The sequence below is a fragment of the Mauremys reevesii genome, linkage group 8, assembly GCF_016161935.1.
Source record: "Mauremys reevesii isolate NIE-2019 linkage group 8, ASM1616193v1, whole genome shotgun sequence".
Lineage (NCBI taxonomy): Eukaryota > Metazoa > Chordata > Testudines > Geoemydidae > Mauremys > Mauremys reevesii.
Window position 1 is genome coordinate 831283 of NC_052630.1, and position 27821 is coordinate 859103.

The window sequence follows — 27821 nt, forward strand, 5'->3', positions numbered from 1 at the left end:
TGACTGACCCATCCCAGCGGGGGATGTTCTCCAGAGACTTGATTTGAACCTGCAGTTTACTCCATCACTGCTACAAGCCTGAACCAAGAACTTTGCCATCACTGTATGTAATTTATTCCATTTAACCAAGTCTAGCTCTCATCTATATCCTTTTCCTTTTATGAATAAACCTTTAGATTTTAGATTCTAAAGGATTGGCAACAGTGTGATTTGTGGGTAAGATCTGATCTGTATATTGACCTGGGTCTGGAGCTTGATTCTTTGGGATCGAGAGAACCTTTTTCTTTTATTGGGGTGTTGGTTTTCATAACCATTCATCCCCAGGACGAGTGGCACTGGTGGTGATACTGGGAGACTGGAGTGTCTAAGGGAATTGCTTGTCACTTGTGGTCAGCCAGTGGGGTGAGACCGAAGTCCTCTTTGTCTGGCTGGTTTGGTTTGCCTTAGAGGTGGAGAAACCCCAGCCTAGGGCTGTGACTACCCTGTTTGAGCGATTTGTCCTGAATTGGCACCTCAGTTGGGTCCCGCCAGAACCGCATCGTCACAGATGGAGATTCCACAACCTTCCTAGGCAGTTTATTCCAGTGTTTAACCACCCTGACAGCTCAAACCACTGAGCTCTCTCTCCCTCTCTGAAACTCCCTGTCTCATGAGCAAAGGGTGACAGAAAGCAGAAGAGGCTGGAAATGAGCCGCTGGCTAGGAAAGGGTGGAGGGGTGTGATTTGGGGGAACCTCGGTCCCCATTCTATGGGGCTGTATAGAGTGGCTGGCTTCCACCTCAGTAGAAGGGGACCAGTATCGCTGAGGACAGGCCGGCCAGAGGAGGCAGGAGGGCGTTCAACTGATAGCAAAAGGGGAGGGTAAAAAGAGGGAAGATCTGAACCTTCAGCTAGCACAAAATCGAGGTGCCGAGAACAAAATGAATCCAGGTACCAAGGACGTGGAGAGAAGACATTCTTGAATTGCCTTGTCCTCAATGCTAGGAGCCTGGGAAACAAAGCAGAGGGGTTGGAATTGCTAATTGATGGGATAAATCCGATCTAGTTGGTACTGCTGACACCTGGTGGGTTGAGTCACACAACTGGACTGTTAAAGTCAATGGTTATTTCCTTTTCAGGAAGGACTGAATGGGCAAAAGGGGAGCCTGATGGGGGAAGTGGCCACACCTGGGGTCACACCTAATCAGGCCACAGCAGGCCCTGATAAGAAGGGCTAAGGAAGGGCTGGGTCAGAGTCTCTCTCCAGCCTTGGAGGGAGAAGGACCTGGCTGTCTGGGAGCTGAGCAGGGCTGGGGATGTGGGGAGCGCCAGCCGGGCAACGCCCCAGGCTGAGGCCTTGTTAAAGGCCGACGGAGGCACTGGGGCTGCAGAGGAGCAGCCCAGGTACAGGCAGAGGCAGCAGGTCCAACCCCCTTGCCAGTGATGAGTGGCCATGACAGGCTGCCGTCTGCCCCAGTGAATGGGACCTAGATGATGCCTGGCAGTAGCCACTGAGGCAAGGTGGGTTTAGAGGGTTGGGGGTTCCCCTGGGAGGGGAGACCCAGAGAGTGGGGGTACTGCTGGGGGGCAGAACCCTGAGGTAAAGGGACCGGGTCCAGAATGGACATGGGGCCCTGAGGCAGGCGAAACACCGGCCAGCAGAGGGCGCTCGGAGAGCTGGCATTGAGCTAATTCCTGAGGCAACCAGCAGGAGGAGGTGGCAGCGGTGAGTCGTGGTCTGCTACAGGGAGGAAGGGGAACTCTATGTCAGCAATGGCATTGCCGCTTTCCGAGTCGCTGGTAACTCCGAAGAAAAGGAAGTGCTTGTGGCTCAATGTCTAACAGATAAAGCACAGAATGGGGCATTGGGTGGTGTCTGCTACAGACCCCTGAATCACACTAGGAACAGGATGGGCGGCTCCTTAAGCACTAACTATAATGTGTAGGGGGAAAAAAGCTGCCTGATCAGTACTTCAATCTGAGTGACACATGCTGGAGGTTTCATGTTGCCAGGACTAAAATGTCCTTGGAATTTTGAAACATGATGACAATTTCCTGATTGAAAAAGTGTTGCATCCAACTGGGGGTGGGGGTGGGGGGAGAATGCTATATTAGATCATGTTGTGACACATAAAGAGGGACTGATCAAAGAACTAAAAATTAATGGTAACTTAGCTACACATGATCATGACTTGATCACATTTATAATGTGCAAACAGAATAAAGTTCAGATCAGTTATACTTTGTGCTTTAAAAAAACCAGTTTCACAAAGCTTCTGAGCCAAATCAGCCGGAGGAAGAATTTAACCAGAAAAATGTGACTAGCAATTGGCAGTTTTTTAAGAACACTTTATTAGGTGCCCCAAAAGCCACAATCCCACAATTGAGGAAGAAGGCCATATTGGCTAAAAACCAGTCTGGTTTAGGGGGGGAAGTAAAGGCAGCTATAAAAAGTAAAAATGTATATAAAACAAATGGAAGAAAGGGGAAGTTGACAATAATATAACTCGGAAGACAGGAATTGTAGCAAACTGATAAGGGAAGCAAAGGGACACAGGGTGAAATCTATGGCCATCAGAGTTAAGGACAATAAGAAGGAATTTTTTTTTAAATAAACTAGGAACAAAAAGAATCCAAACACTGATATTAGGCCATTACTAGATGGAAATGGTAGAATTAGCAATAATAAGGCAGAAGTGTTCAATAAATATTTCTGTTCAGTATTTAGGGGGAACAAACAGATGGTGTAGTCATATCATATGATACCATTCTTTCCATTCCATTATTATCTCAGGAGGATGTTAAACAGCATCCCTGACATTTTTCAGTCAGCAGGTCCAGATAACTTGCATCCAAGAGTTTTAAAAAAGCTGGCTGAGGAGCTTGCTGGACTGTTAATGACTTTCAAGAAGTCTTGGAGCACCATGAAAGTTCCAAAGGACTGGAAGAAAGCTAATGTTGTGCCAATATTTAAAAAGGGTAAATGGTATCATCTCCATAATTATAGGCCTGTCAGACTGATATTGATCCTGGGCACGATAATAGAGCAGCTGAGCCAGGACTGGATGAATAAAGAATTAAAGGAGGGTGAATAATTAATCCTGATCAATGTGGGTTTATGGAAAATAGATGCTGTCAAGCTAATTTAGTATCTCTTTTAGATGAGATTACTAGTTTGGTTAATAAAGGTAATAGCTGATGTAACAGACTTGGACATTTGCAAGGCATTTCACTTGGTACCACATGACATTTGATTTAAAAACTGGAAAGATATTACATTAACAGGGCCCACATTCAATGGACTAAAAGCTGGCTAGCTGTGAGGTCTCAAAATGTACTTGTGAATGGGGAATCAGCATGGAGCAGATGTGTGCTACTGGGGTCCCACAGGATCCGTTCTTGGCCCTGCACTATTGAACATGTTCATTAATGACCTGAAAGAAACCATAAAATCAGCACTGTTAACTGTAACGACTTTGGCAGGGGTGCTCTGAGCCCCCGGACTATAGCGGTAATGGTGGCAGAGGCTCAGGACTCCGTTTCCCAGAGTGCCTCGGGCCTAGAGCAGCGCTAGAACTGGCTGGCAGCACCACCAGAACCAATGATATGCCAGACCTTAGAGACAAGGGTTTGGTTTTACGCTCTGGGCGGTTTGTGTTTGGAGTGGAACAGGAGAGAAGTGTCACAGCCAGGGAGGCCCTTCGGCCCATCCCAAGGGAAGACTTTGAGCCCTGGGGGGGTTTGAACAGTGTTGTCGAGGGTGACCAGACAGCAAGTGTGAAAAATCGGGATGGGGGTTGGGGGTAATAGGCACATATAGAAGAGAGAGCCCCCAAATCAGGACTGTCCCTATAAAATAGGGACATCTGGTCACCCCAGCATCATCACAACCGAGAGCAGACACCCGGAGGCTGTGGAGCGAGTTATGGCCGTGGCCTCGCTGCCCATTGGAACCCAGAGCCGCAAGGACGGTCTGACCGTCGGGGCGGACGCTCTGTAAGAACACCCCTGGTTGTTTAGTTTAGTTTTGTTTTAAGCAGCCCGGTTGCAGCGCTGCACCATCCCTCTGAGCCCGAGCTCACTGCTTCCCCAGCCAGGGGCTGGGAGGGGGCACTGGCTCTAAATGTTGGGAGGGGCAGAGTTTATGTATTGTTCAGTTTGTCTCTTCTTGTCCTGATCCCTTTCCCCATTGTCCCCTGCTCTGAGTTCCCCACACCAAATAAAGCCCCAGTTACCGCTCTCTTACTCTGGGCCTTGGGATAGCTATTTCAGTTTGTTGTGCTCTGACTGACACACCTCTGGATGCGATTGAGTGCCGGATATTTTTCCAAGGGACAAGCCCTCTGTGTTCTCTGCACTGGGGTGGGTTTCCCTGGGTGGAGGCACCAGGCACGATTAGAGGTGAGCCCAAACCCCAGAGGAGAAAAGGGAGTAGGCTGCAGCCACACAGCAAAGCTGGGTTACATAAAGTTTGCAGATGACACAAACATTGGGGGAGTGGTAAATAATGAAGAGGACGGTCACTGATTCAGAGAGGTGTGGACCACGGGGTACGCTGGGTGCAATCAAACAATAGGCATTTTAATGTGACTACTTGTAAATGTGTACTCCTAGGAGCAAAGAACGCCGGCCATACTTACCGGGTGCGGGGGGGACTCTAGCCGGGGAAGCAGCGACTCTGGAAAAGATTTGGGGGTCGTGGTGGCTAATCAGCTGAACATGAGCTCGCAGTGTCATGCTGTGGTCACAAGGGCTAAGGTGACCCTGGGCTGCATAAACAGAGGAATCTTGAGTAGGAGCAGAGAGGTGTTTTTACATCTGTATCTGGCCCTGGTGCCACCACAGCTGGAACCCTGTGTCCAGTTCTGGGGTCTACAGCCGGGGAAGGATGTGGCTACATTGGAGAGATTTAGTGAAGAGCTGCAGGAACGGTCAAGGATTAGAAAATCTGTCTTGTAATGATAGATTCAAGGAGCTCAGTCTGTAGCAGAGCCCCATTTATCTGATCTGATTGGGCCAGATCGGATCATCAAAAAATTGGACAATCCAGAAAATAGGGAAAATGTGAGTGTGCCGCGCCATCTAGTGGCCATAGACGAGATCTCCTGCTTCTGGACCTGCCTGCGCTGGTTGTTCAGTGACTATAGAGAGCTGGATAATGGAGGGTCGGATAAACGGGGTTTAGCCTAACAGAGAAGGTTACAGGCAGGGGCGGCGGGCGGGGGCCAGCGGGGCCGCGCGGGGGGCAGCGGGGGGGGGGGGGAGGGGGGGCTTTGGTCCGGGAGCTCGCGCCGCCGGGCCGCGCGGCGCGGGCCGCGACAGCCGGACTGCGGACCTGCTGCCTGCGTGCGGGTCCGTCTTCCCCGGCGCCTCCGCCCGCCTCGCGCTGAGGCGCCGCGGCAGCGGTCGGTGGTCCCCCCGTGGCCGGTGGTGCTGGCAGCGGCATGGCGCGGGAGCTGCAAGAGAGCCTCCCCCTCTCCCCCAGCCCGCGGAAGAAGGGGACCCGCCCGGGGACTGGGGGGGGCGGGGCGGCGCTCGCGCGCTGCTGCGGGCAGGCCTACTTGTAGAGAGCGCCCTGGTTACAGGGTGACTTGATTGCAGTCTATAAGTAACAACGGGGGAACAAATACTTAATCATGGTCTCTTCAGTCTAGCAGAGAAGGGATAACACAATGGCGGGAAGTGGAAGCTAGATAATTCAGACTGGAAATCAGATATAAATGTTTAACAGTGAGAGGAATGAACCATTGGAACAACTTAGCAAGGGGTGTGGTGGATTCTCCACAACTGGCAATTTTCAAATGGAGATGGGATGTGTTTCTAAAAGATGTGCAATTATTTGGGGAGGTTCTGTGGCCTGCGCTATGCAGGGGCTCTGCCTAGATGATCACAATGGTCCCTTCTGGCCTTAGAATCTATGAATCTCACAGATGTTATGAAAATACAGAAGGTATTTATCACATGAGACCCATCATGGGAAACATCCAGCCTTGTAATGAGGCAGCAGCATCTTCCCTTCAGCCTTCAAACGCACACTCCACTGTCATTCTGCAGCTACTGTAGGTAAATTAAGCCACTTTCTCTTGGCAAAGCAGCCATTAAAAGGCTTCAGGAGCCAAGGAAGCAAAGGGTAAGTTGAGTCTTCCAGAATGACAGGAGGAATCATAACTCCACTAATGTCCATAATGGTCTATGCAGCAAGCAAGCCTGAGTTTCTATAGATCCTGGTATCATTGATCTTTCCAGACACCCCACATTAACACAGGTGAATCTTCCATAGTGATCAACATTACAACACCAGGGAGAAACACCCCTTCCTGTTAATTGTCTTTGGCCTGGTGTGGGGGACAAAGAATGTGGGGGGATGTCCCCTCAGTAGCCCCAGACAGTTTGGGAACCCTATCCTTGCAGAACCAGCAATAGCTTCCTGTGAATTGTCAAGTTTTGACCCAGCACAATAGCACCTTTCTCATAGCATCACAAACCTCCATGACAACAGCCCTGATAGCTGATCTACCAACACCCAACTGGTTGCTGCAACCAAACTATATCAACTGTTTAAATCCACCAAGATGCAACAGGAGGTTTTTGACAAAAACCTTCTAGATCTAACCAGGCACGAGTGCAGGATAGAAACTATGTCCAAATTGAATTTCACACATTCCAGCTGCGCCACCTGGGAAACGATTAAGAGACTGTGCAGAGATTCTAGTCTGGGCAAAAGGGAATACCCAATCTGAAAACTCCATCCCATCCCAGCTAGCCAATGGCAGAGCTCCTAGTCAAGACAAAGCTTTCAGCCATGCAGTTAACATGGTGGTTGATGAGAGATGGCAGGTTTCGAGTGTAGACACAAACCTCATGGCTTCTTTCACTGACCAAGAGTTCGACCTAGTTATACGTCAACTGCAGCCGAACAAGGCTCCTGGGCTAGATAACCTCCGCAGTGAGTTTGTCTCTCATTTGGGGCCCGTCACCAAAAGCTGGTTATACCCAGGACTGCACCATCCCAAAAGCCTGGCATAGAGCAAAGGTCATAACTGTTCCCAAGCCAGGGAAACCATTGACAGACCCAATGAGCTACCGACCAATTTATCTGCTGTCTGTTTACCCATACATTGAGGGAAGGACTAATCCTGTTGCAGATTCATGAGATGGCTGATCCAGCTGGATTCAGAAGGAGATGATGCACCCAAGATCAGGTATTTCATCCGATTCAAGACAGAGAAGATGAATTTAGCGCCTTGCATTGCTAGTGGCTGTTTGAACTTGTCACAGGGTGAGCGCAGGCTCTCCCACTTTTGTGCCTGCACCCTGTGATTAGGCTGGTTTAATAAAGAGTGTTCACTCCTTCTTTTGTTGAATCCCCCCAGTGTCTTTATTTACAGTGCTCATGCAGTGCCCAGATCCCCCAACAGTTAGCGCCCCATAGACCCTCCCCAGGGTCTCCTGGCCCTTGAGGCTTCCTTATTGGCATGGAGACAGAGATACTGCCCTCCTGTCTCCTCCCAGGCTAGCCTCCGCACTGAGGTTTGCCCAGGGCTTTTACAGCCTTCGCCTGCCCCAGCCCAGCTGTCACTGCTTAGCCCAGCAGGTTCATCTGAGCCAGCCCTCGTTAGGGCATGCAGCTGGGCTCCCTGCTGAGTACCTGCATCCCTACCCCTGGCCAGAGAGCAGGCTGTAGCCAGCATTTTGGCAGGGCTTTAAAGGGTTTTTATCCCTGCCCTGCCACAGAACTATACACCAGTTCCAGCCTGTATGTGCTGGCACACAGTTCTGCCAGCTGTTAAGTCTCTTTTCATCTGTCACTGCTCTCCAATCACACGATTACATCTCCATTGCGCTACGAATTCTGTGGTTACCTCCAGCCCATTCTCAGACAGGGAACAACACACTGTGCCAGCTCAAAGAGCTGCTCATATTCAGGAGAGGCATCCACTCTCGTGGCCCAGGATGGGATGCCAAAGCTGATCTTTTGACACTCCTTTGGTACGGCTGCTCACACACTCTCAGCCCTTTCCCATGCCTGGATGATCAGTGCCATGAGTGAGCTGAAAAATCGAGTCCCTACAGAGTGGAAGCCCAGTGTCAGTTCAGGAGCAGGGCCGCCCAGTCGGGGGGCAAGAGGGGCAATTTGCCCCAGGCCCCAAGCCCCACAGGGGCCCCCACCAGAGTTTTTCGGGGCCCCTGGAGCGGGGTCCCTCACTCGCTCCGGGGGGGCCGGAAAACTCTTGTGGGGCCGGGCGCAGGAGCTTCTTCTGCTCCCGGTCTTCGCCGGCGGGGGGTCCTTCCACTCCGGGGCGGAAGGACCCCCCGCTGGCGAATTACCGCCGAAGACGGAGCGGGACCCGCTGCCGAAGTTCAGCTCGGTCTTCGGCAGTAATTCGGCGGCGGGGGGCCCTTCCGTTCCGGGACCCGCCGCCGAAGCGCCCTGAAGACCCGCGGTGGGGGTCCCCCACCGCCGAATTACCGCCGAAGACCGGGCTGCACTTCGGCGGCGGGTCCCGCTTCGGCGGTAATTCGGCCCCCGCCGCGGGTCTTCGGGGCACTTCGGCGGCGGGTCCCGGAACGGAAGGGCCCCCCGCCGCCGAAGACCCCGGGCCCCCGGAATCCTCTGGGCGGCCCTGTTCAGGAGTCCATCACTGCACCTGTGTCCTTGTCCACTTGATGGTAGATGCTGGACCAAGCTCAACCAGCTACTCTCTGGCTCAACCAGAATTGCCGCAACCATGGATAGCTTGGCCTGGTTTCCTCCCCATGCTGTGAGTATGGGGCAGCGTCACAGACTATAACTCATGGTGGAAAAGTGCCCAACCCAAAGTGACGTTACACCCCATTGTATTTATAGAAATAGGTGTACGATATGAATATGGCATAACAGATATTTTATGCAAGATGGGTCATGAGGTTTCATTGGAAAGATTATGATTTACTGAATGTGATTATCCTATTTGTATGCATGTATCATTTTTTTTGTATCTAAACATAGGAATATTGACAATGTAACAATTACAACTGGGTGTGCATTTGGGAGACAACCACCAGACAACAGGCCATCAGCCTTGATGGGCCATTAGGCAGAAACAATAAGACTGTGAAGATACTAATCTCTCTCCTTCCTGAGAAGGGTCCTGGGAGGTAGCTGTGACACTACTAGGTCAGGTGGTCCTGTCACCTGGTACTGAACACCACCTTGGACACTCCTGGTACTTTTCCACTGGAAACAAAGGCTTCCTGCCATATGTATATTCTATTTAAGGCTGGGGAGTAAGGCATACAGGACTCTTCTCCATTGCCTTCCTGCCCAAGAAGAAAGGCTGCTGAAAGTACCTGATGAGACAGAGGAACTGAGCTGAGGGAAAGGCAAGGGCTGAGTCCAAACTAAGACAGGAGTCTAGTCTGTACAGAGAAATACCTGGAACTCTAAGCTACAGAAACGCTTCAACTTGCCTAAAACAACATTTTGGGTGAAAAAATTACTTCTTGAAACCAGTCTCTTTAAGTTCTTACGCTTAGTATGTGTGTTTTGTTTTATTTGCTTGGTAATCTGCTCTGTTCTGTTTGCTGTCCCTTATAATCACTTAAAATCCGCCTTTTATATTTAATAAACTTGTTTTTATTTGTAAGCCCAGTTTGTGCAATTTATAACTGGGGGGAGAGAAGTTGTGCATACCTTCCTCCACATTGAAGGAGGGGGCGAATTTGTACAGATTTCTCTACAGCGCAAGATAACAGTATTTGGGTACTTTCCAGAGGGGAGCTGCACTTGAGTGCTGGGTGATTTCCTAGCTGAGTTTTTTCATAGAGAGCTGTTAGCAGACTCTGTGTGAGTTGACAGCTGGTGTGTCCCTAGCTGCCAGAGGCTGGAGAGCCTGATTCAGCAAAACAGGGAAAGAGAGCCCAGGCTAGTGGAGCAGGCAGGCTCAGTGAAATCCCAGGACATCAGGTGGCATCCCAGAAGCGGGGTCCAACCTGTCACACCCAGGGCCGGCTTTAGGAAGTGCGGGGCCCAATTCGAACAGTTTCGACAGGGCCCCAGCAGGGATAACTATATATTTTAAAAAATAAATGTAAAAAACACATGGGGCTTGTACTCACTGGGCGGTGCTCCGAGTCTTCGGTGGTGGGTCCTTCACTCGCTTCAGGTCTTCGGTGGCACTGAAGGACCCGCCGCCAAAGTGCCACCGAAGACCCGGAGTGCTGCAAGGTGAGTAAAAATTAAAAAGGCGCCTCTAGACAGGGAAGGGATTCTCACTGGGCACGGGGCCCGATTCGGAGGAATTGGTGGAATTGGCCTAAAGCCGGCCCTGGTCACACCGACCTCTGGAGGGCCATCTACCAGGCCTAGATTCCCTCGATACAAAAGCCATTGTGTGGTTACAAAACACTGGATATCGAGCTGTGATGTTTGCATATGAGAGGAAGTAGCTAATCAGGGGTGGGAAGCTTCCAGATGGTGATGGCAGCACCTTCACTACTCTGAGGGGAGCTCTCACGTTCATGTTCTCACGCTGTAGCTCCAGGTTAGTGCTGGTCAGATTTCTAGGAAACTGACCTTTGTCATCCTCAAGTTCTGCAGACACTGAACAGTGAAGTTCTGTCCCACCAGTCACTGCTAGTTGGCAGAGCCCAGAACAGGGACGCCGCCAAGCAAAGCTGCTCCAGGTAAATGCTCTGCAGAAGTAAACGGCTTGATTTCATCCTCCTGCTTCTCCTCCATTAGCTGTATTGCCATGGCATCAACAGCCCTATGAAACTGCAGAGCTTGTGCAACTCCAAATCCCCGTTCATATTAATGACTGTCATGAGTGCAGTTTGAAAATGACACCAGCAAAATGAATGGATGCCAGAAGAGGATTCATGGGAATTTGTTCGTTTGACTGGCTTGTTCTGGAATTCCTGTAGTTTCTGGTATGCATTCAACAAAGCACCACAAGAAAAATCAGAGCATAGAGCTGGATGATGGAACATTGCATCATGGGATAGCTGCCTAGAATGGTGCACAGTTGCTTCAAACAGGTGGAAAGTTCCTTACACGTGTATAACAAAGGTGTATGGATGCACATCAGTGCAATAGAATTTAATCACTGCACTTAGAAAGAATATATTAGACTGATGTATCAGCCTTCTGCAGACATGGCCTGAGTATATGCGTGGGGTGGTTGTTGAGTTCAAATCCTAAATCCTGTCTCTCTAATGCTTTCCAACTGCTATATAAAAATGCTGTTTTAAGGAGTCAGTTGTCTGATCTCATTGGTCACAGGTTTCCCCAAGGGAGGAAACGCAAGTGTGCAAAACCCAAGCTGATAGGTGGTTATTATACAGGGCAGTGCACCCAGGTCCTGGCCTGAGAGTGGGAGAATTGTGAGATCCAGTCTTGAGACAGGTAAGGAAAAGAGTCTGAGGGTGCACTCAGAGAGCCCTATAACTATGACAGCCTTCTTTTTGAAGTAGCAATAGGAGATGATCCAGATGAGTGGTTGTGTCTGTAGTAATACACCCCCACCCCCCAAGTACATATACCGATATATGCAGCAGTGGTGGTTCACTGGAATCTGTTTCGGCTACTTTGTTTTTCTCTTCAGTTGCTTTTTTATTTCTGTTGCACGGATGAGCCAACACTCCATTGTAATAAGAGAAAAACTGAGTGTGGTTGATGCTGACAATGAAATGTGCACACTGCCGTAGCAAACGGGTTAACGTATAGATGGCCACAACTCTGTATAATGCTCTGCAAGCGTAACAGAAATCCATCAAAACGGACAGCGCCATCCAGAGTCAATTGCACAGCACCACTTGGACCTGATCTGTCTGGAGGAATCAGCTTTGCTAGCTATTCATTGCTGTGGGTAGATGCACGCAGACATTTTTCCCCCCAAAGCTTCTCACGCCTCCCCAGAATACATCCCGTGCCCCCCAGTCTGAGAACATCTGATCTAGATGTATAGCACCATATGTAGCTATAATAGTCTCCCTCAGCTAGGCATGGATCTGTAACTGAACATGAGATGGGCACAGGTACCAGACCCCGCAACAAGCAAACAGCTTATGGGGTGTCCAAAAAAGCTGACCCCACAGCTCTGGAGGTGGGTCGAGCTGATCAGACCTTCAGAAACTTCATGGGCCTCCCATATTGTTCTGATTCGTAACTCAGATGGGACACTCCTTTTGTTATTGTTTATTACTGAAAAGTATGTCCACTGGCCTCACATACACTTCCCATGTCCCATACAGAGCATCTATGAGACAAGGATAACAGCAAGAACTTTGACTAGAGGGGCACATGAAACCAGTGGTGCTTCCCTTTGGAATTAAATATGCAGCAGGTGCATTTCAAAGGATGGCCAGTTAGAGAGTACAAAGGCAGAACAATATCACAAGGGTCTGCTGAGATGGCAAGCTGGTCTCAGCCAGACACAGGAGCTGAGGTGCCCAGTCAGCCACAGGAGCAGGGACAGGGATGGCACTGGCAAAGCATTAAAAGGGCCCATTGCAGCTGAGGCTCACTCTGGCTACAGTGCTGAGTTACGGCTAATCCCTGCATATGTGCATCACCGCGCTGACAAGCAGCTGTCCAGGAGACATGGCAGACATGGAAGGGGACTCGCAAACACTGAAAAATCTCAGCTTGTCCTGTGCACTTCACATCCATCTCCCATGCCTGCATGCGAGAGGTGGGGCTTGCTGTGTTCCTCTCCAGCTGCACAGCCACTGTCACCTTTGTGCTCAGTTTGGTTGCCTAAGGACAGGGAGCCTGTGACACAGGGATCTCTTGATGTCGGCTGACAGAGGGGAGGCATGAGGTTTTACAGGGCTCCTCTGAGCATAATAATTCACCAACGTAAGGTCTCATCTGTGAGTCAGCAGCTCACTGATCAGTATAATCATTGCGCAATATCTATATGGATAACATCTCAGAAGTCAGGTGTCTCTTTGGAAAGGTTTCAGAGTAGCAGCCGTGTTAGTCTGTATCCGCAAAAAGAACAGGAGTACTTTTGGTACCTTAGAGACTAACAAATTTATTTCAGCATAAGCTTTCGTGTGCTACAGCCCACTTCTTCGGATGCATAGAATGGAACACACAGACAGGAGATATTTATACATACAGAGAACATGAAAAGGTGGAAGTATGCATACCAACTGTAAGAGTCCAATCAATTGAGATGAGCTGTCAGCAGCAGGAGAAAAAAACTTTGAAGTGATAATCGAGATGACCCATAGAAGGTATGAGGAGAACTTAACATAGGGAAATAGATTCAATTAGTGTAATGACCCAACCATTCCCAGTCTCTGTTTAAACCTAAGTTAATTGTATCTAATTTGCATATTAATTCAAGTTCAGCAGTTTCTCTTTAGAGTCTGTTTTTGAAGTTTTGTTGTTGCAAAATTGCCACCTTCAAGTCTGTCACTGAGTGGTTAGAGAGGTTGAAGTGTCTCCCACTGGTTTTTGAATGTTATGATTCCTGATGTCAGATTTGTGTCCATTTATTCTTGTGCACAGAGACTGTCCGGTTTGGCCAATGTACATGGCAGAGGGGCGTTACTGGCACATGATGGCATATATCACATTGGTAGATGTGCAGATGAACAAGCCCCTGATGGTGTGGCTGATGTGATTAGGTTCTATGATGGTGTCCCTTGAATAGATATGTGGACAGAGCTGGCATCGGGCTTTGCTGCCAGGACAGGTTCCTGGGTTAGTGTTTATGTTGTGTGGTGTGCGGTGGCTGGTGAGTATTTGCTTCAGTATTCCCCTCCCCAACCCCAGCCCCACAGCTCCCGCCCTGCCCCTCCCCACATCCCAGCCACCGCCTGCCCCACAGCTACCGCCCTGCCCCTCCCCACCTCCCAGCCACCGCCTGCCCCACAGCTACCGCCCGGCCCCTCCCGACGTCCCAGCCACCGCCTGCCCCTCCCCCCACGCCAGCCCCACAGCTCCCGCCCTGCCCCTCCCCACATCCCAGCCACCGCCTGCCCCACAGCTACCGCCCTGCCCCTCCCCACGTCCCAGCCACTGCCTGCCCCTCCCCACACCCCAGCCCCACAGCTCCCGCCCCGCCCCTCCCACGTCCCAGCCACCGCCTGCCCCACAGCTACTGCCCTGCCCCTCCCCACGTCCCCGCCACCGCCAGCCCCTCCCACACCCCAGCCCCACAGCTCCCGCCCTGCCCCTCCTCACGTCCCAGCCACCGCCTGCCCCTCCCACACCCCAGCCCCACAGCTCCCGCCCTGCCCCTCCCCACGTCCCAGCCACCGCCTGCCCCACAGCTCCCGCCCTGCCCCTCCCCACAGCCCCCGCCCCCCCGCGAGCCCCAGCTCGGCGCGCTAACAAAAGGGTCTATGGGGGGGTGACTCTTGGCCGCCCCTTTCTATCACGACAGAGTGGCAGCTAGTTGTCCAATCAGGTGTCTGCTCCGCCCGGTAGGCGGGGTCCGTTCCCTCTTGGACGTAGCTCATGACTGTCCAATCCGCTATAGAGCAGAGGGTGCGTTTTTCTGATTGGCAGCTCTTTGGCCTATCAGACACCTCTGACACTTCAGGTGCCAGTCTTAGCCAATCACCGTACGCTAACACAGAGCTCTCGATCCCCGCCCCTCCACGCATCCCTCACCTATGGGCCAATAGGAGTGGAGCGGCGCGGAGGGGGCGGGGCTCACGCGCCGTGCGGCCCAATGAGGGGCCGGCGCGGGAGGCGAGTGCGCGGGGATTGCAGGGCTCAGGCGAGCAGTGGGCGGGGCGAGCGGCAGGGGCGGGGCCAGCGGCGGAGGCGGGCGCCGAGCCGGAGCCGGAGGCAGCGCGAGCCCGGCCGGGGAGGAGGCGGCGCCGCCCCGGGCCCCATGGAGCTGGAGAACATCGTCGCCAACACGGTCCTGCTCAAGGCGCGCGAAGGTGAGGCCGGGCCCCGCCCGCTGCCTTGGGCCCCCCTCACCCCCCGGGCCCGGCCGCGGAGCCTGGTACGGCCCGGGGGCAGAGGGGGCAGCGGGGTAGGGAGGGGCAGTGGGTGGAGGGGGCAGGGGCAGTGGGTGGAGGGGGGGCAGTGGGTGGAGGGGGCAGTAGGGTAGGGAGGGGCAGGGTAGGGAGGGGCATGGGGGCAGGGGCCCGGGCAGCAGGGTAGGGAGGAGGGCATGGGGGCAGGGGGGCAGCAGGGTAGGGAGGGCATGGGGGCAGTGGGTGGAGGAGGGCAGGATAGGAAGGGTGGAGGGTGGAGGGTGGGGGCAGGGTAAGAAGGGTGGAGGGGGCAGGATAAGAAGGGTGGAGGGGGCAGCAGGGTAGGGAGGGGCATGGGGGCAGTGGGTGGAGGGGTGGGGGCAGGGTAAGAAGGGTGGAGGGGGCAGGATAGGAAGGATGGAGGGGGCAGCAGGGTAGGGAGGGGCATGGGGGCAGTGGGTGGAGGTGGGGGCAGGGTAAGAAGGGTGGAGGGGGCAGCAGGGTAGGGAGGGGCATGGGGGCAGTGGGTGGGGCAGGATAAGAAGGGTGGAGGGGGCAGCAGGGTAGGGAGGGGCATGGGGGCAGTGGGTGGAGGGGGCAGGATAAGAAGGGTGGAGGGGGCAGCAGGGTAGGGAGGGGCATGGGGGCAGTGGGTGGAGGAGGGCAGGATAGGAAGGGTGGAGGGGTGGGGGCAGGGTAAGAAGGGGGATTGGGGGCAGTGGGTGGAGGGGTGGTGGGTAGGGGACCCAGGGGGCAGGGTAGGTAGGGGCATGGGGGCAGTGGGTGGAGGAGGGCAGGATAGGAAGGGTGGAGGGTGGGGGCAGTGGGTGGAGGGGTGGTGGGTAGGGGACCCAGGGGCAGGGTAGGGAGGGGCATGGGGGCAGTGGGTGGAGGAGGGCAGGATAGGAAGGGTGGAGGGGTGGGGGCAGGGTAAGAAGGGGCGATTGGGGGCAGTGGGTGGAGGGGTGGTGGGTAGGGGCCCCAGGGGCAGGGTAGGGAGGGGCATGGGGGCAGTGGGTGGAGGGGTGGGGGCAGGGTAAGAAGGGGGATTGGGGGCAGTGGGTGGAGGAGGGCAGGATAGGAAGGGTGGAGGTGGGGGCAGGGTAAGAAGGGGGATTGGGGGCAGTGGGTGGAGGGTGGTGGGTAGGGGACCCAGGGGGGCAGTGGGTGGAGGGGTGGTGGGTAGGGGACCCAGGGGCAGGGTAGGTAGGGGCATGGGGGGCAGTGGGCAGAGGGGGTGGTAGGTAGGGGATATGGTTGGGGATGGTTAGGGGTATGCCATCGTTAATGCCCTGAACACACGAATGCTGGGGTTTGGCCAAGCCACAGAGCGCATCCAGGAGCAGCAATCAGCAAGGCACAACTAAGGCCTGGGCATGTGGCTGTGGCATGCGTGGGCGATGTGGTGGGGCTGGGGAGAAGCAGTGTTTCTGCTGCAGGAGATCTATGGGGAGGACTTGGGATCAGTGACAGGGTTACTGATGGTGGAGGCGGTTGGGAGGCCAGAGTGGCTGGTTTGGGGGAAGCTCTTGTTGCACAAGCTTCTGCCTGTGAGATGCAATGCAGGAAGCTGAGCCATAGCCACAAGCTGATATGGTTGGGGCAGGCAGAGATGGGGGCATTTGAGGTGTCTGAAGAGAATCAGGGTGAGTTAGCTAAGGGAGTTGTTGTGGGCTGTAGGGCTGTGCTGGGGTCAAGGATGTGCCTTGAATTAAGCATCTTCACTAGGAAAAAGAGGGTAATTATGCTGAGGGATCTGGGTCCTAGACCCAAAACCAGTCAGAGATGTTGAGGGGAAAATCCTTTCCCAAGAGCTGGTGAGAGGGTGGTGGTCATGCTGGGATATAAGGTGGGTAGTGGCACATTTTAGAGAGCCTGAGAAGGTTCCAAGGGCAAAGGAATTGTTGAGAGTGGAGACAATGTAGGAAGAGGGAGCTGTGGTTAAATGACAGAAGAGGGAAGGGAGTTTGGAGAATGAATTATGTTGGGTGTGGCTGAGCATGTCGAATAGATTGGCCTGTATATGGATAAGATGGGTGAGATTTACGGAGACATTTGTGTGAAGCCCCTGAGTGTGGGTGTCAGCCTGGCACTTGTTACCTGAGTTCACGACCTGGCATCTTGTTGGATCCTTTGCTGCTGGATATCCAGGTGCCAGTTGAGAGAACCTTCCATCACTTTTGCCTGGAGTCTGAGTAAGGGATTTAGCAGCAGGTATCTAGGTCTGTCATCTCGGAGTTGAGTCACTGCAATGATCTGTACATGGGCCACATCTTCAAGGGAGCCTGTTACGTTATGTTCAGCCCAGACTCTCCAGTGGGTGAACAAGGTTTTATTAAGCCTCAGACGAGTGGGAATATTCGACGTCTTACAAATCCAATGGAACAAGTTGTTTTTAAACAAATAACCCTTCTCCAGCAGAGTGTGCCCGCCAAACCTTGGAGCACTGAACTCCAGAGTGGGACTGACTATCCTCCTACCAACTGAGCAAGATGCATAAACAATGTCCAGATGCGAACTGCCTTCTAGAGACTCTTTCCCTTCTGATTACTCTGAGTGCTGTTAGTAACACAAGGAGAGGTTTATTTAAACCGTATGATTTTGGGTTGACAGTGCCTGAGACCACCTGGAGATTGCAACGTATCTGGAATGTGGGCTTTCCTAGGGGGAGCATCTCTCCCTGGTTTTCTGTGGCCTGTACTGGCTAGCAGCCCATTTTCATGGGATGTTTATGAAGTCGGCTTTGACCTATGAAGCCCTGGACAGCTAGGTAATCTCCAAAGGAGGCAAGACGCATTCTCCTTGTCTGATTCCACAGCAGCTGTGTTCCCCAGGAGTGCACAAGCTCACAGGCCCATGGCTTAAGCAAGAGAAGCCTAGGGTGGGGAACTCTTGGTGAAAAGTCCTTGACTCTTGACTTCCCTCTCCTTGGTCTGCTAGGTCCTGGATTGGAGATCCTGTCTGTGTTCAGCCCAGGATTGCCATTGGGGAGGCTTTACGGTGCTGCTGTGCCTAGTTTATCATGTTGTCATTAGTTTTTGTGTGTGTCCTGAAAAGGTTATAACTAAATGCCTCGAATGTCTGGGGTGGATAAGGAAGGGGAAGGTATTAGGAATGCTCCAGTAGAGGAAATACCAACATGAATTGGATTTGTCAGTTTCACAGAAGGAAGCCAACTCCTTACCCTACTTTTTCCTGGTCAGATGAATGTGGAGAAGAGGCTGTATGAGGTGGAAGAGGGAGCAGGAGTTGCCAGCACTCTTGGCAGTGCTCTCTCTAGTCTGAGCTTTTAGTCTTACAAGCAGAGAGGCATCTGTCACTGGCAGCCCACTGGAAGCATGCATCTGCTCAGTCAGCATTGCAAACCCCCCACTCTTTCTCCCTCACTGAGCTCATGATTGCATTATCAGGAGACCCCTTTCTAACCTGAGGTGTGAGGATCCTCTCCCCTCCCCTTCGCTCTCCCAGTAGGTTTTCTGCCCTGAGCAACTCTTCACAGGCCTTGCTGCATGGTCTGAGGATGGCTGGGATGTCGGTGAGCACAAGTATGCAGGTCAAAGCTTCCTGGCTCACAGTGCCACTGCGACCAAGCATGCGCTTAGCTGCCAAGGAGAAGCAATAGTGGCACTTTCAATAGGTGGACCAGGAGAAACTTGCACTTAGTGCCTAGGGTTCACTCTTGCCCTTCCGACTGCTGCTCTTCACCACTTGTATCTTGATGGATGCACAAAGCAGCTACACAGTGAAATTCTGGTGCTGGGCAGTCACCCTCAACCTTGTTGGCCTTATCCTTATTTAGTATGGAACCAGATCTCAACCTGGTTCAGTGGCAACTGCGGAGACTCTCTCTTCATCTGCTAGCTGCGCTACAGGGGCAGAATTACTCACTGAGGGTTTGCTGCGGGCTGGGCATTATTAGATTTCCTCTGATGTATTTTCAGTCCTGGAGGCCAGCTGGCTTTTGGTTTCTTCATCACAGTCTGAGATACTAGAGAGTTTGAATATCTTATGCTGCTTTTTGCTCTGATTCTGGATCGCTGCCCTGACATGGTTATCGAAGGAGAGGCGCAGACAGGGCATCGTATCTGTTGCTGCAGAGAAAAGCAAGAGCCGGACATGGCTAGCCATGTATATGGAGTTCAAGAATATGCAGTTATAACAGTTAATTCAACCAGAGTTTGGAAGGGATAAAAACTCATGCTTTGAGGGTTAAACCTATTAGGGACTAGGATGAGACCTACATGGTAGGTAGTTTACCTCACATCTGTTGCTGCTGGGTTTCTTTTAACTTCCCTGAGGCATCTGGTGTTGGCCTGTCAGCGGCAGGATACTGGACTAGATGGACTGCAGGTGTGATCAGGCCTGGTGATGCCTTTGTTGCCAAAGATCAGCCTGGACCCTGGAATTTCAGTTCTAGATTTCTTGTGTGTCATTCTGAACCCCGAGGATTGTGGACTTTACTGATTAGGAGGCTGGTGAACTCTGCAGGACTGGTGGGATAAACTTGTCCCTAAATGAGTGCAGGACTGGACACAAAGTTCTGGGGCTTCAAGTGGCTGTGAGACTGGCACACCTGTCTATTTGCCACTGTTCCTTACTGCTGATGTTGCACCAGGAACACAAGCCCCTTTAGGGTTTCTGCGTCTCTGCGCAGCAGTTCCTCTGTCAGAAAAGCCATTTACACACCACACTGTGGATCTCCGTGGTTCCAGAGCCTGTCACAGAGGCTGCTGCTGTCATAAAGGCAAAGGAGCAAAGCCTGGCTCTGCAGTCTCTTGGGCAAAATGGATTGTCAGGCTGAAATCTACCAACTGCCTCTGTAGTGGCTCTCCCCACCCCAGTGCTGCCCCCAAAGCTTTATAGGTGCAGGTCCTACTCCTTTGCTGACTCCTATAGTGACCATGGGCCTCAGCCCTCTGGAGAATGGAGCAGGCTCTGCCAGGTGTGGAGTCTGAACTCTAGGACTTCTGGGTTGGGTGGCAGGCTAGTAGCAACAGAATTGTGTGAAACGTGGAGCTCGCTGGAGGTGCAAGTTGACTGTGAGGGTGATTAGCCAATGGAACAGCTCACCACTGGAAGTGGTGAATTTATCATCACGTGAAGCTGTTAAATCAAGGCTGGTTGTCTTTCTAAAAGAGATCTAGTTCAGCCACACATTCCTGAGCTCAACAGTGTCACTTGCTGAGTGAAGAAGAAGAATTCCCTTCACTGCAGAAATAGGGGGTGAAATTCTCTGGCCTCTGTTATGTCAGAGGTCAGATTAAGTGAACAGAGAGTAGCCCCTGCTGAATTTAAAGTCTATGAAAAGGTTTTGAAGATGAGGGTTTTTGGGGGAAAAACAAAAGCTGAATAGGGACATGGGCAGAGAAACTTCTCAAGCTACTTGAAAAACAAGTTTGGGGTAGAAACCTCAGGCAAGGCTGAAGACTCAGGCCAGGTAATCCCAGAGCTATGTGCCAATGAGGTGGGAAACTGAAATCCCTTCACTGTTGGACTTAGATATGGAAGGATCCAGTGTCTGAAGGGAGATGCTATGAAAGCCTCCACCTGCGCCTGTCAGGGTAATGCACTGGTGGGTTGCGAGACGGTGTTTACATTGGCCGTCCGCAGCTCCCATTGCCTGGGAACGGCGAACCACTGCCACTGGGAGCTGCAGGCGGCCATGCCTGCGGACGGTCAGTGTAAACAGTGTCTCATGGCCCGCCAGTGCATTACCCTGATGGGCCGCAGGTTGCCCACCACTGCTCCACAGGAAACTATGTGGCAGCAATTATCTTGCTCCCAGACTCAAGAGATGTGAAAGGAACCCTGCCCCTGCACTGACTGCCATAAACTGCTGACTTCCAGAGACTGGAGTCAGTTACTTGCACATGGGGGACCCACAGCCTCGGTTCTGGCCAACTATCCAGCAAGGAGCTCAGCCGGCCTTTCTGCTCTGCTGTTAATGGTCACTTTCCCTGGGCGTCTGGGTGCAGTTAAGCACACCCACAGAGTTAATGTGCTGTACAGTCTTTTATTAGAACCATGAAAGGTACCAAGCCAGAGTTTGCAATATATGTGATTAGAGAATGGAAGATGCTGGACTAGCTGCTTGGAGGTGCCAGAGCAGTAGGTGGCCATACCACCTTTCTGCATCCCCCTATCCTGGGAGTCTAATTGCAAAGCCCCCCTTGCAAGTGAGAGCAGCCGGTGCTGGTGGACAGAACCACTTTGCCGGCCAGGATTGCTAGCCAGTCCAGCCATCCCTGGAACACCACTTACACTGATGCAGATGGGGTGGGGTGATGCTGTCCTACCCCTATGGAACAGCACACTCCAGGAAAGCCTCAGCAGCTGCCTGAAGAGCACTGCAAGTTTCCGTGGCACTACTGCAGGAGGGCCAGGAGCCAAGAGGGGCTGAGGATCTGGCCCACTGAATGTAAAGCTGTACTCTACAATATCAACCCCTCCCCTCAATGAACTCCCCATCACTCACCCACTCTTGCCCTGGTGCCCAGCTCCTTCAGGCCTTGGGTGGGGAAGAGCCGCCTCCTGGAGAAGGGGCTGCCCCTGCCTCCTTCCCCCTTAAGGCAGGTTCCCCCTCTGTTGTGCAGGGAGGGCAGCTAGAGCTCAGCTGGGCACCCAGGTGCTTGCTGTAACTGAGGGGAGAGCTTGGGGGGGTGAATGCCTTGCTGCTACGGTTCCTTTTCTAAACAAACAAGTCAAAGGAAACATGAGTTCTGCAGCTCTTCTCTTCTCTTCTCTCCCTGCCTCCCCCAGCATGAAGTGGGGCTCTGGGTCTCCCTTCATCAAACCCTCTGCATGGCAGGTGGGCTCTCCCTGGCTCTGTGGCCCACACCCCCCTCCCTGCCTTCATCCTTGTCACTGATTTGTCCTTCACGTCCTGTCACTGCAGGCTGTAGCTGAGAAGAAGGTTTCTGTGCTGCTGGCTCCTTCCCACCCCTGCTTGCCCTGAGCATTGAGTCACTTCCTTCCTGGGTTTCTAGAGTTGCACAGCAGAGCTGCTGATGGGCAGATGCAATGCTGCTGCCCACAGAACATGCAGCAAACTCTGGCATGTGCACCAGGTGCTTAGCTCCTTGGGCTCCAGTCTGCTGTAGTCTTGTGTGGCTGCATGAGACACTCTGGGCTGGAATTTCGCTCTATGCCGAGCCCAAGTAATGTGTTGAGCTGGTGGCTCGTGCCTAGTACCGGAGGCAGCAGTGTCTCCTCCGGATGTTTGCCTCTTTGAAGCTTTCAGTGTTGTGCATTTGTTCAACTGTGTGAAGTGAGCCTGGGGGAAGCTCTTTGCTGATTTAAACAGCTCTTGTTGAAGGCAGCAATACCACAGGCTGGCCAGAGCTGGAGGCACTTGGTCCTGCGCTGTACCTGGGGATTTTCTGCTGAGTACAGTCCCTCCCCACACCCCTCTGCCAAGGCTTTTGTCTGTGTATTTAGTAAGTGCCTCATCCTGTCCCTTTGTCCTGTCCAGATGGTCTCTTATAGCCTCCCCCCGCCCCCCAGTTGTGGCTGCAGGAAATCTGGCTGACGGGGATGTGCAAACTGGCCAGGATCAACACTAGGGGTTGGCTCGTGTTCAGCAGTTGGTGGTGTGCTGCTGCCAGCTGCTTTTTCACTAGCTGATCGATCAATCAGAAAAACATCTCCCCCCAACTCTTTTTTTTTTTTCTTTCTTTTAAAGAGTCCCATTTCTGTGCCTGAATCAGCTGGGTCTGGCTGAGGGGTGAACACAGCTCAAGTGCACCTTGGCTGGCCTGGAGGATTCACAGGTGTGCTGTGGCCTAGTTTCCAGAGTGGATGTCATACCCTGCAGCATTTTAATACTTGCCATTTACATAAAGTATTGTATACTCAGTATTTAGAGAGCTTCCCAATCCTGTCCCATGGCGCTGGGCAGTTAACCCTAAGAGACAAATCTGCTTTTAACAATATTGATGCTGTAATGATACCCAGCACTTGGATCCTGCTTTCCAGACATAACTAACTCTCGCTCCCTACCAGGGAGGGAGGAGTTCGTTCCATTTGTAGGTGGGGAGGCTGAAACAACTTGCCCAAGGCTACCCAGTGAGTTGGCTGCAGAGTTGGGATTAGAGCAGAAATTCTTCTCTTCCAGTCCCATGTGCATTTTTCGATAGCATGTTGCCTCCCTGTAGTGAATATATTTAGCCTTGGAAGACTAGGTAGCATGAACATGTCTAATTGTGCTAAGCGAGAAATTCTGCAGCTGGGGACTTCATACCTTTGCAGCACCGGCTAAATGTTACCCTTCAGCTTACTTTCAGAGATGGGGGTCTGAATACAGGCCTGGGAGCTAGAACTTCAGCTGATACAGGGGCTCTTAGACCTTCTCCAGTCTATGCCTTAGTTTCCCCATCTGTAAATGCAGATAACTCCTTTGAAATGCTTGGACAGAAGAGCTCATTGTTAAGAACATAAGAACGGCCGTACCGGGTCAGACCAAAGGTCCATCCAGCCCAGTATCTGTCTACCGACAGTGGCCAATGCCAGGTGCCCCTGAGGGAGTGAACCTAACAGGCAATGATCAAATGATCTCTCTCCTGCCATCCATCTCCATCCTCTGACGAACAGAGGCTAGGGACACCATTCTTACCCATCCTGGCTAATAACCATTTATGGACTTAGTCACCATGAATTGTTGTTGATTCAGTGACTTCCTGCTCTTCTCTAATGAGCTGGAGTGATTTATCTTTCCTTTAGCAGCAAGGCGGGGTCCTGTCACGCAGGGAGAAAGGCCCCACTGCTGTCTAGATCCACAGCACGGGGCTCAGGTCCCCAAGGTGCCTTTTCCAGGCAGTCCATTCCCTGATTCCTGCTGGCTGGATGTGGCTCAGCAGGGTGGGTGTCTCCTTCCCAGCTCTCTGTGCTGCCAGGTCAGACACTCTAGCTAGGTCTCATTTGTGGCTGCCTCATTGTGATGTCTGTTCTATGCCCCTGCAGGCGGCGGAGGGAACAGGAAGGGCAAGAGTAAGAAATGGCGCCAGATGCTGCAGTTCCCGCACATCAGCCTGTGTGAAGATCTCCGGCAAGCACTCGGTGAGGAATAGCTGTTTGTTGGATGCCAAGTGCTCTCCCCACCCTGTTTGCACGTGGGGCTGGCGGATATACATGGTTGGCTTCCTTGGGGTGACTCTTAGTTGCCTGGCGGGGAGCTGTTCATCCGTTGTCCTGCAAGCTCTGCCTAATTGCATTTGTGAGACTCACTGTGTCATGGGAGAAACTAGGGTCACTGTGGTGTGTATGGGGCACAGATCTGCCAGACATGTGGTAAGAGTTTGGGTGCAGAGAAAGGGGGAGTGCTGGTAAGTCATGCTTTCTCCAAGCCTGTTGGACACATCCAGCAAAATTCTCCAGGGTCCTCTAGACCAGGGGCTCTCAACCTTTCCAGACTACTGTACCCCTTTCAGGAGGCTGATTTGTCTTGCACACCCCCAAGTTACATCTCACTTAAAAACGACTTGCTTACAAAATCAGACATAGAAATACAGAAGTGTCATAGCACACTATTACTGAAAAATGCTTACCTCTCATTTTTACCATATCATTATAAAATACATCGATTAGAATATAAATATTGTACTTACATTTCAGTGCACAGTATATAGAGCAGTAGAAACGAGTCATTGTATGACATTTTAGTGTGTGCTGACTTCACTAGTGCCCTTTATGTAATCTGTTGTAAAACTAGGCAAACACCTAGATGGGTTGATGTACCCCCGGAAGACCTCTGTGTACCCCTGGTTGAGCCACTGCTCTAAACCATTTGAGGTTTCCCCAGAAACAGGAACTTTCTTTTTCATGTGAACAGAGTTCCAAGGGTGTAGCTGAGCCCCAGATCACATTTCAGGGCTTTCCCTTACATAGATGGAGTAGCAGATTCCTATGGCCCATATACTCCCTGACAAGCTGGGCTTAAATTCTTCACCATGGTTCCTGGGGCTCTGATGCAGCAGCTCCATTCTGGTTACCAGTGAAGCTTTTCAGTGAACTGAAGCTGAAATAGTCACAGCTGATTTAGTAGCACTGGGTTGTTTGTTCTGATGTTCAGTTCAGTTTATTGTATGCTGTCCCCATGTTTTCAGTGTGTGAGGTGCTCAGGGTGTGGTACTGACATTGTATAACTGCATCATCAAAGCCATGGAGAAAGCTGGAGGTTTTGGCAGTTGAGTAGGGGGCAGCTGGAGCTTTGGGCACCTGGGGTTGTTTGACGCTGTGGGATAAACGCCTCACAGATAAATATTAGTGAAATAGTGAAGTCACATTTTAAGTTGTCACCCTTAAGTTTCAGCGTTAACAGCCAATTGAGATGAATTATGTAGTTCACCCCCCTGAGCTATTGTTTCAGGCTGTCTGCAGACTAGGGCAGATGTCACTGCATCAGGTGCATTCAGGTCACATTAGGAAGGTTCTGTGTAACCAAGAGGCCTGTAAACTTGGGCCATGATTCTGCACTGTGTCTGAGCACACTGGATGGTGGTGGCCACAGAGAGCTAGGTGTGGTTCCCTCATCCTGAGTGTGAGGCCCCGCTGGAAGTTAGAGCAACAGGGGCCCTACTCTAACTTCCATCCCACATGTGAGCTCCAAGCTTCTAGCTCAGTTCCATCACACCCCGTCTCACCCGGCCCTGCCTGCCTCACCCCAACCCTTCCCCACAACTCCCTTTTGCTGGGGGTGGAGGGTGCCACTGCTGAACTTAGGACCAAATTCTCCTGTTTGCCTTTTTAAACAAAAGCTGTGATTTTTGGAACAGTTCTGCCCCCCATCGCTGTGGCTGGTAGCTGCCTTAGTCTCTAGCCTGTTCCGTAGCCATCCCAATGTTTGCATTTCTGACTGCTGTGCTTGCTAAGCAGAGCTTTTTCTTCAGCTGGGCTCAGTGTTCAGCGGGCATTACGAGGCATTTTGTTAGCGGTACATTTCATCTGCTGTTGTGCTGCCTGTTCACTCAGGCTGGCTGTCAGTTTAAATGTCCTTTCCACTGTCCTCTGGCACATCTGGCCAAGGCATTGCCCTTGGGTTGCTTTGGAAGACCTGGTTCCTGTCCTCCCTGCTGGGTCGCTCCCTGTGCCCCCTCTACTCCCTTTGGTGGGCTCCAGCTTTATGCTTTACTGGCTGTAGATCTGTTCCAGGTAGAGACGACTCCTCATTTACAGTTAAAGGACTGAGGTACTGCTTCCCCTCTGGGGAGAGGTGAGGGGGATGGCAGTCCATGTTCAGGATGGGTCAGCATGTTTGTTTCCAGCAGGGGGTCCCATATTTTCCCCTCTCACTAATGGCTTCAAGGCCAGGTGTGGGCATTCTTATTTCCCTCCCCACACAGCCTGAGGGGGGTGAACAGGCCCCTCTACATGACTGAGCTAAAAAAACCCACTGCAGAAATCCAGCCTCTCTGCATGCACTGGTAGTGCCAAGTCCTGAAAGCAGTGAGGCCTGTGTCGCGCTGGGGCCAGTGATGGCAGCGAGGGAGTCTCTGACCTTGCCAGGCTGCAAACCTTTCACCTTCCTCATTGGAGTGAGCTCATTTCCCCACAGAGAAGGAAATAGTGCAGCTAGTGAGGCAGCAGTGTGGACCCCCCCCCCCCCCCTCCACTGGGCTGGAGCTGTTGTCGCTGAGCTCTGCACCACTCAGGAAGCCGCAACTTCCTCAGGAGAAACTGCTGCATAGGGGAGGGGAACGCCTACAATATGCCTGCCATGTAGGAGGGCGGGGCCCTGACGTCCTATGGAGCAGTGGGGACTTCTGTCCAGGGGAGGGGCAGGGAGTAGGTGCTGAATACAGTGACATGCATTCTCCCCCTGCCCCCAGTGCCACCCCGCTCACCCCTTAGTGTGAGCAGAGCGAGGTCCTTCTGCTCTGCCTGGAGCAGGCATAGACCCCAAGGCCAAATAGAGCCCCCTGCAGGCTGGGGATGGCCAGGTGTCCCAGTCCCTGATGGCTGAGTGAGGGCTCTAAAACATTACTGCTTAATGGGGAATAAGCAACGTTTTTAATGAGTCTTGCAGGAATCAGTTCTTAGTCCACCCCTCAGTATTTTTACCAATGAGCTGAAAGAAAATATAAAGGCATTGCAGACTTAAAAAGAAATAAAGAAAAAAAATTGCAGGTGGCCCAGAGATTGATCAGGGTGGTAAATAAAGATGAGGACAGGTCACTGATACTGAGTGATCTGGATTGCTTGGTAAGTGGGGCATAAACAAATGCGTTTTATTATGGTCAAATGCAAAATCATACATCTAGGAATAAAGAACATGGACCATATTTTATCCTGAAATGCAGTGGCTCTGAAAAGGACTTGGCTGGGGTGGGGGAGGCAGTATGGTAGATAACCAGCTGAACATTATTCCCAGTTTAATACGATGGCTAAGAGAGCTAACGTGATGCTTGGATGTACAAGTGGGACTATCAAGCAGATGTGGAGAGGTGACATTACCATTGTATACAGCATTAGTGAGACTGTTACGGGAAGAGTCCAGTTCTGGTGTCTGCACTTTAAGAAGCATGTTGGAAAATTATGAAAGTTTTATAGAATAGCTACAAGAGCAATTTGAGGTCTGGGAAAACCTGCTGTACAGGGAAAGGGTTCAGGAGTTAAATAGATTGAACTTATCAAAGAGAAAGCTGTGGTGACTGGACCATGGCCAGTAAATATCTCCATGGGAAAAAGATTTTGGATAGGAGGGCTCTGTAATGTAGAAGACAGAGGCAGACCAAGATCCTATGGCAGCATATTGAAGCTATCCAGATTAGATTAATGAAGGAAATAAGGCACAGACTTCTAACAGTGAAGGGACTTGTTGGATTAGCTTTGCCTAGGCTCATGTCAGGTGGAGTCTCTAACCAGGACTGGATGCCTTTTCCTAAATGCTACACTTCAGTTCAGCTGCAAGTTATGGGCTC

The 27821-nt window shown here is 51.9% G+C and overlaps 1 protein-coding gene across 3 annotated transcripts in view; it reads left to right on the forward strand.

Annotated features, from left to right (window-relative positions):
- Nucleotides 1-14717: 14717 nt before the first annotated feature.
- GRK6 (G protein-coupled receptor kinase 6) overlaps nt 14718-27821 on the forward strand; it is a 32098-nt gene continuing 18994 nt past the window's right edge. For 2 of the 3 annotated variants that reach the window (XM_039484767.1, XM_039484768.1), the window contains exons 1-2: nt 14718-14868; nt 23866-23961. In XM_039484767.1, the coding sequence (XP_039340701.1) occupies nt 14817-14868; nt 23866-23961 (148 nt within the window). In that variant the 5' untranslated portion in view covers nt 14718-14816. Of the gene's footprint in view, nt 14869-22588; nt 22677-23865; nt 23962-27821 lie in introns of all 3 variants that reach the window. The other variant, XM_039484769.1, reaches the window with a different exon arrangement.